Source organism: Meles meles, chromosome X (assembly GCF_922984935.1).
Source record: "Meles meles chromosome X, mMelMel3.1 paternal haplotype, whole genome shotgun sequence".
NCBI lineage: Eukaryota > Metazoa > Chordata > Mammalia > Carnivora > Mustelidae > Meles > Meles meles.
The window spans coordinates 61,711,927-61,720,517 of record NC_060087.1 but is presented as its reverse complement, the minus strand read 5'-3'; the positions used below and the strand labels follow the sequence as shown (position 1 = coordinate 61,720,517).

Here is an 8,591-nt window from a genome sequence, read left to right as displayed (position 1 = left end):
GAAAAGCTGATGTTCTCAAGGATCCAGAAACTGCACCATCCGAAAAATCAGAGCAAGGAAAACTTGGCATGTTAATCCACTTGCCCCTCTCCCCTACCCTACAAGCATGTACAGATTAAGGGTTCAAGGAGACTAAAAAAAGAGAGGCTCTCAGCACGTAGGCAAGATCCTACTCAGATACTCTCCTACCTCACAGCTCCACCCCCATCCCATTTTCCAGAACCCCTTTAGCCCTAGCTCTCTAGCTACGCATTTTCTCATTACTGAAAATCCTGCCTTTAGTGTTCAGTTTTTCCCGGAATGCTATGATAGGGGAGATCACTGAGACAAGGTGGGGGTTGTATCTCCCGGGCAACCGCGGAGTGCGCATGCGCAGTGGCTTTCTCAAGCGGGCCGCTCTCATTTGACTCCTGCAAGCAGCGGGATTTGGGAACAAAACTGTTCATCTCCCTTCTTCTCGTCCCCTCCCCCCGCAAAGCGGTTGTGTCATTCTCTTCCTGATGCTGACGAAAATGTGAGGAGAGTCTTCTTCCATTTGTTAGGAGGTGGCAGTTTGGGGGTAGCCCTTAGTGATTAAATGGATGAAAGGACAGAAAGCTTGTGGGTACCAGGGGGTGAGGAAACATAAAACCTCTGTCACTGATAGGCACCCTCCCCCCTGCATCATAGGTGACTTTCCATATCACATCCACTCCTGAGCCAGGGCTCCCTTATAGAGATCGTTATTTGCAGGCTTTCTAGGGAAAGCTTAGGGAGAGCGGTGAGCAGGGTTAGAAGCTGCGTGAAGGATCAGGATGAAGAGAGCCAAAATGCTCACCTTAACAGCTTAGGTGCAGAAATAAACTGCACTGGCAAATGTTGCTCGGCAGAGCTCCAGGTGGCTTATCCGATTTGACCCAATATCCAAGACCAGCTGCCTTCAGGAGAACCACTGTTGATTCCTAAGACCCACTCTCGAGAATATGGGTCTTCCTTATCTCTGCCACAGGCTTCCCTCTCCCACTTCCCCCTTTAACTGAACATTGTCTTTGTGAATCCCGCAAAAGGTGTTTTACATACTAATCCTGACATCATAAACAATCTCTCCCTCCCCCACTCCAACCTTAGGTCCTGGAATAGAAGTAACTAAAAAACAACTTGTCCTCAGCCCTCCATACCACCTCATTATCCCCTACCACCACCTCGTCCACTCCCCCACTAATCCTTCGCTTGATACCTCCTCCCCCTCCCCTACACCTTCTTGTGCCCCATTGCCTTCTCCACTGTCCCCTCCCAGCATCTACCAGCACCTGTGGCCTCTCCTAGCACTCTAAGCTTATCTTTATTATACATCTTGTCGCAGCAATAAAACAATTACTGGTTTACTTCCATGGCTCCTCCCCCTTAAGCCCAGGGGATTCAGCATGGTCTTCTTCACCTTTATATTCCAAGCACAGAGCATGGCAGGTGCTTAATAAATATTTGTTGAATAAAAGATTGCTTAAGCATAGGGTCTAATTCATTATAATTTTATTTTTCACTACATTTTGGAACAGCAAAGCAAATATAGGCAAATGCCAGTTTTTTTTTCCTTACATAAGAACAGACACAAGGCATCCACAGATAAGTGATTTTGTGTTTGTTTTTGTTGTGTGTGTTGTTACTATTGTTACTTAACTTTTGCACCACACCATTTTACTAAGTATTTCAAACAGTTAAAGAACAACTTTATATTCTCCACATCATAGAAAGATGTAAATATTACCAATACATTTTACACAACTATCTGAGCTTTAACATTAAAATAAGACAGGAATGGTAAATGAGCAATTTTATTTATAAACATTGATCATGAACCTAATTCAAGGGTACATTATAAGGAAGGAAGGAAGTGCCATTAGGAATAGGACACAATAGCAAGCACAATGTGTACTTTCCACCCCAGCCCCGACTGACTTCTGATTTGGGGCCCCAGTGCCCATTTTCCCAGGGCCTCTTTAACTGATGCCACACAACTAAAGTGATACATTTCACCAGATTTCACATGGAGCCAAAGAAGAACATGGCAGTTGCATCAGATCTGGCTCTGGCTTCCTCATCTTCAACAGCCTCCCTATATTGCTCTGGCCAGTCCTGTGGTTGCTTTCTGTAAAGCCTGGCCATATACTCCAAGGCTTTCATTTTGGTGGTTTCAAGGTGAGCACGAGGACCCCACAGAAGCTCATATTCAACTGGGTTAGAGTAGGACAGTGGCCTGCATTCCAAGTAGCGCTGTCTCATAAGCTTGCAGGTGATGGCATGCTTTCTTCCTACATCCACACCAAATCTTCGAAGCATGTTCCAGATGTTGGCTTCTTTGACACGGTTGCCCATTAGGAAGATCAAACCCAAAATTGGCATCACATATTCTTGAGGGGGTCTCCCCAGGCTGTCTAGCTTCATTTGCTCTTCTTCTGATTCCGGTTGCTGGACAAGGAGGTATATGTGCTCACTGGTATCAACCTCAATCAGAGAGAACCCATAGAACAGATCAAGGATTAGAGTAGCTCGACTGAGGATATTTGGGAACACTTCCTCAAATTCTTTACCAGTGTGAGCCAGTAGCTCATCCTGATGTATAGGCAGCAACTCCTCAGTGACATTAATGGCCAACTGGACCAAATCATTGGCTTTATCATTCATAGTGTCCTCTGACCAGAATTCCAAGCCAGCAGCCTGTCTTCTTTCTTTAGCTTTGTCAGCTTCTAGGGCCTTGTTATATTCTTCAGGCCAGCTCCAGGGTTCTTCATCATGGGCCTCTGCCACAAACTTCAGGGCTTCCATCTTTGTGATTTCCCTGTGGGCTCTAGAGCCCCACAAGAACTCAAATTCAAGGGGATTGGTGCCATACACTGGCCAGTACTCCAAGAACCGCATGCGCACAAAGTCAGTAATGAGCAGGTTCCTTGCGTTCCCAAAAAGGTTGTTGATCCTCTGGGGATCACCCAACAAATCAACCTTTAACAGCAGATCCCAAATGGATGCTTCTCTTGCCCGGTTACCATTCAGGAGGATGTGGCCTAGGACCAAGGCCAAGAGACCTGCCTTTGGCACATCCAGGGATTCTGCTATCCGATCAGTGGTCTGGAAACCCCGTTTGCTGATTAGGTTGTAAATGTCAGCCTGAGGATCCAGAACCCTCAAGTTCAACCCAAAGACTTGATCCAGGTGAGCTGAGGCTCGTCTGAGGATCTCAGGGAACTGATCTGAGTATTCTCTGAGGAACTCCAGCATCTCTGCCTGCTGGATAGAACCTTCGGTTTGGCTTTTCATTCGCATGAAATTCACCAAAGCAATCGACCTGTCTTCCAGAGGGTCGTGGACCCTGAGCGCCCCCAAACGTTGGGACTGCTCTTCGATTAGGACCTCGAGGTCATTCGGGTCCTGCGCAGCTTGGGAAGCGCTGGCACCCTGAGGGTTGATTGGCGTACCAGGGCCCTGGAGAGCCTGGGGAACTAGCATGGAGGTCGGGGCCCCGGAGGCGTTACTAGCCTGCATCTCACCCTGGCAGTCGCTGTAATCTGCAGCGTTCTCTGCGCTGCCGCGGTGCGCATTCTGGCTTACCAGAGACATGGTTCCAGGAGCCAGGAGCAGGAACGGGGAGGTCAGCAATCTTTCAGAGAGAGGATGGTAGGAATGCTGGAGCCTCGGCCCAAGTCCTAAGCTGGAGACCCGGGATCGGGGGTGAGAGCTGGTGAGAGGAATGATCTTTCCATACAAACAACAGTGAGCAATGACCGCGACCCTCTCAGTGCTTAGCTTTGCCGCAGCCTACGCAGGCGCATTCAGCTTCTGCGACATGGTGGCCACGCCCCGCTTCCAGTCCCCTCACTCCTGCGCACTACCTCTGCCAGCAACGCTAGGCTAAAGTGGTTGCTGTTGAATTCAAACTTGTTAGGGCAGAGAATTCAAGAAAGGGGGCAAAAAACGGAGGTAAAGCAAAATGAACAAGGGATGGGAGATGTTCAGTGACCCTCTACTTGATAGTTTTTGTGTGATGTATAAAGTACCACGTTAAGGGGCGCCTGGGTGGCTCAGTGGGTTGAGCCTCTGTCTTCGGTCCTGATCTCAGGGTCCTAGAATCGAGCCCGCATAGGGCTCTCTGCTCAGCGGGGAGCCTGCTTCCTCCTGTCTCTCTGCCTGCCTCTCTGCCTGTCAAATAAATAAATAATATATTTTTTTAAAGTACCACGTTAAGAGACAGTAGAAGAGTCAAAGAGGAAGAGGAGGACGCTAACAATGAGAATTATTTTTTGGATCCATTAATTTATCCACACACTCAACAGACATTTCTTGAGTGTATACTTCATGCCAGACACAGAGCTGGGGGCACATCAGAGGACAAACATATGATTATCTTTTTCTGTATGGAGTTTACATTCTGGGGTAGGTTCAAACGATGGTGATAATAATGAGAGCTAACCATTATGAAACATTTTCTGTGTACCAGGCAGTTTCTGGTACTTCCACTTGCCCCACATTAAAACACTTAACGCTAGCAATGAGATAGCTACTCTTAATGGTCCTCATTTTACAGATAAGAAAACTGAGTAAGAGAAATGAATTTACTGTTCAAAATCAGGCAGCAACAAAAGGAATAGAACAGGTTTTGAACCCAAGTCTGTCAATTTCAAGCATAAGTACTTTCTCTGACGCCATCTGCCATTCAGAGTTTGTTTATCCCTATTCATTTAAAATGACTCATATAAAGTAGATGGAAATAGTTGTTCTAATGTAGGGTCAATTAACATGTGGTATAAACACAGAAGGAGCAAGCAATTAATTTCAGCTTAGTTTGAGATATCTTGGAATGGGGCACATGCCTCAAGGAGGAATTGAGCTCTAAGTGATGGCTAGGATAGAAAGGATCCATAAGGGAATGTCAGGCTGAAGGATCACCATCAGAAAAGACCCAGAGATGTGAAAATACAAATAAATTTGCATTACAGATGGTTAGCCAAAGTAGCTAGAGCCAAAGTCTCCTAGGATGGGTGGGAGATGAGGATGCAGATGGTGAGTCAGGAATAATTGGATTTCCTGCTTTCTAATTTAGCAGTGTAACAGAATTGGTTGGGGCCCCACAGGGTGGGAATGGTGGCACCAGAACCGGGCCTGGTTATTTAGAGGTTGGTCATGTGTTTGAGGAAGCATAATCCAAACACTTTGACCAGGAAGAGGGGTCAGCTACTTTATTTTCAGGGAGTGCTATCAAAATAATTGGGCTAAATCCTAGCTCTCAACCATCAAGTTATGTGGTGAAATGTTGGGAAAGGAGAAAAAAATTACATAAGTTTGCCATCTGCAGCCACAATTGAAATCCTTCCTTAAATTCTTGATGGTGAAAAACACTGTTATATTTAGTTATTCTGTGCTCAGGAATTTCTTCAGAGAACACTACTTTCACATGTGGAGGCCATTTACCTCGGACGTTTTCTACATGTCAGATACTTTCTTAAAGTAGCAAAGCAAGCAGTTCAAGACCATGGATTTTGCCAAACTGGGCTATATAGAACAATGTTTATACAAATGAATATTTATGTTTTACAAGATAGAAATGTGTGGTTTGTGTGCTGATTATATCTTAGGAGAATCTTGTGGAAAGCAGCACCAATTCTGAGCTGCAAAAAAAGTGTAACTGAGATCAGATCTGATAGGATCCCCCAGTCTGGTCTTTCCATTCTCCCAGGAGAGCACCAGGTTCTTTGTCTAGACAGGTGCTGCCAAGGTATAGATTCAGAGAGGATTTTTATTCTCCAGTCACAAAAAAAAAAAAACACATATGTTTTCCTGAAACCCAACTCATATTTTGCTATGAGTTAAAACTTTTTAAAAAAGATTTTATTTATTTGACAGACAGAGATCACAAGTAGGCAAAGAGGCAGGCAGAGAGAGAGAGAAAAGTAGGCTCCCCGCTGAGCAGAGATCCCGATGTGAGGCTCTATCCCAGGACCCTGGGACCATGACCTGAGCCGAAGGAAGAGGTTTTAACCCACTGAGCCACCCAGGCACACCTGAGTTAAAACTTCTATTAACCTTCCATCTATTAACAAAAAACCAACATTGAATGGTAGGATTTTACCTCTGAAATAATATCTTAATTCAATTTCACAGATTTCAAGTCCTTCACAAATTGGTCCCTACCTGAATTTCCATCTTCATTTTTATCTCCCAGCGCTTCCATTCATGAAATCTACTCCCAAGTCACATTAAGCTACATTCTTGGTCTCAGACATTTATATTCTACTGGTTTCTGACATAATTCTAGTTTTTGCTAAATGAAAAATTAAGGAGTTGTGACTGTGAATGTGACATATGGTATATTTTACATTCTAAGCATGAATGAAAAAGATGGCACCATACTCGCTATTCTGGACTTCTAGCAATATATTCTGGCATCCTTTTTGCAATTTAAAAACATGAATATCTTAAATTCCACATGTGAGTGAAATCATAGGATATTTGCTTTTTTCTGACTTACTTTGTTTAGTATTTTACTTTCTAACTTCATGCATATTATTGCAAATGGCAAGATTTCATTCTTTTTATGATTTAATTTTATATATATACATATACATATATATACACATACACACACACATATATACATACACACACACACACACATGACATCTTCTTTATCCATTCATCTGTCGATAGATGCTTGGAATGCTTCAATAATTTGGCTATTGTAAATAATGTTGCAATAAACACAGGAGGTCATATATCCTTTTGAATTAGTGTTTTGTATTCACTGGGTAAATATCGAGTAATGTAATTGCTGGATCATAGGGTTGTTCTATTTTTAACTTTCTGAGGAAACTCCAAACTGTTTTCTTTTTTTTCTTTTCTTCACAATTTTTTATTGCAGTATCTTTTTTATTTAGCACCTTTGTTTTGTTTTGGTTTGGTTTTTTTGGTAATTTTATTTTTTTTCAGTGTTCCAAGATTCATTGTTTATGCACCACACCCAGTGCTCCATGCAATACGTGCCCTCCTTAATACCCCCAACCAGGATCACCTAACCCTCCCAAACCCTCAGTTTGTTTCTCAGAGTCCACAGTCTCTCATGGTTCTTCTGCCCCTCCAATTTCCCCCAACCCACTTCTTTCCTTCTGTTTACAGTGGATGCACCAGTTTGTATTCCCACCAACAGTGCACAAGTTCCTTTTTCTCCACATCCTCGCCAACATTTGTTGTTTCTTGTGTTTATTTTTATTTTAATTCCAGTTAGTTAACCATAGAGTGTTATATCAGAATCAGATATGCAATATAGTGATTCCACAATTCCATACATCACCTGGTGCTCATTACAAGTGCACTCCTTAAACTCTATTACCTATTTAATCCATTCCCCCACCCCTCACCCTCTGGTAAGCATCAGTTTGTTCTCTATAATTAAGAGTCTGTTTCTTCATTTGTCTGTCTCTTGTTTTTCCACATTCATCATCTGTTTTGTTTCTCAAGTTCCACATATGAGTGAAATAATATGGCATTTCTCTTTCTCTGACTGACTTATTTTCCTTGGTATAATACTCTCTAGCTCCATCCACATCCTTGCAAATGGCAGTATTTCATTCTTTTTTATAGCTGAATAATATTTAGCTATTGTAATTTTGTTATTGTAAATTTGGCTATTGTAAATAATGCTGCTATATGTATCCCTTTGAATTAGTGTTCTTGTATTCTTCAGATACATACCCAATAATGCTATTGCTATATCATGAGGTAGTTCTACTTTTAGCTCTTTGAGGAACCTCCATACAGTTTTACACAGTGCCTGCACCAGTTTGCATTCCCACTAACAGTGCATGAGTGTTCCATTTTCTCCATATCTTTGCCAACACCTGTTGTTTCTTGAGATTTTAATTTTAGCCATTCTGACAGGTGTGATATGGTACCTCGCTGTAATTTTTTTAATTTTTTTTTATTTTTTATTTTTTATAAACATATAATGTATTTTTATCCCCAGGAGTACAGGTCTGTGAATCGCCAGGTTTACACACTTCACAGCACTCACCATAGCACATACCCTCCCCAATGTCCATAACCCCACCCCCCTCTCCCCACCCCCCTCCCCCCAGCAAACCTCAGTTTGTTTTGTGAGATTAAGAGTCACTTATGGTTTGTCTCCCTCCCAATCCCATCTTGTTTCATTTATTCTTCTCCTGTAGTTTTGATTTGCATTTCCCTGATGGCAAGTGATGATGAACATCTTTTCATGTGTCTGTTGACCATCTGGATGTCTGGAGAAAAGTATGTTCATGTCTTTTGCTCATTTTTAATTGGATTATTTGTTTTTTGGGTGTTCAGTTATACAAGTTCTTTATAGGTTTTCGATACTAACCCTTTCTTTTAAGATTTTATTTATTTATTTGACAGAGATCACAAGTAGGCAGAGAGGCAGGCAGAGGGAGAGGAAGGGAAGCAGACTCCCTGCTGAGCAGAGAGCCTGATGTGGGGCTCAATCCCAGAACCCTGAGATCATGACCTGAGCTGAAGGCAGAGGCTTTAACCCACTGAGCCACCCAGGTGCCCTGGATACTAACCCTTTATCAGATATGTCATTTGCAAAT

The 8,591-nt window shown here is 42.9% G+C and overlaps 1 protein-coding gene across 1 annotated transcript; it reads right to left on the bottom strand.

Annotated features, from left to right (window-relative positions):
* Positions 1–1,492: 1,492 nt before the first annotated feature.
* On the bottom strand, positions 1,493–3,809 carry MAGEE2 (MAGE family member E2). The gene has a single exon (XM_045994665.1). The coding sequence runs from the start codon at positions 3,589–3,591 to the stop codon at positions 2,020–2,022; it is 1,572 nt and encodes a 523-aa protein (XP_045850621.1). The 5' UTR covers positions 3,592–3,809; the 3' UTR covers positions 1,493–2,019.
* Between the last annotated feature and the right edge of the window lie 4,782 nt (positions 3,810–8,591).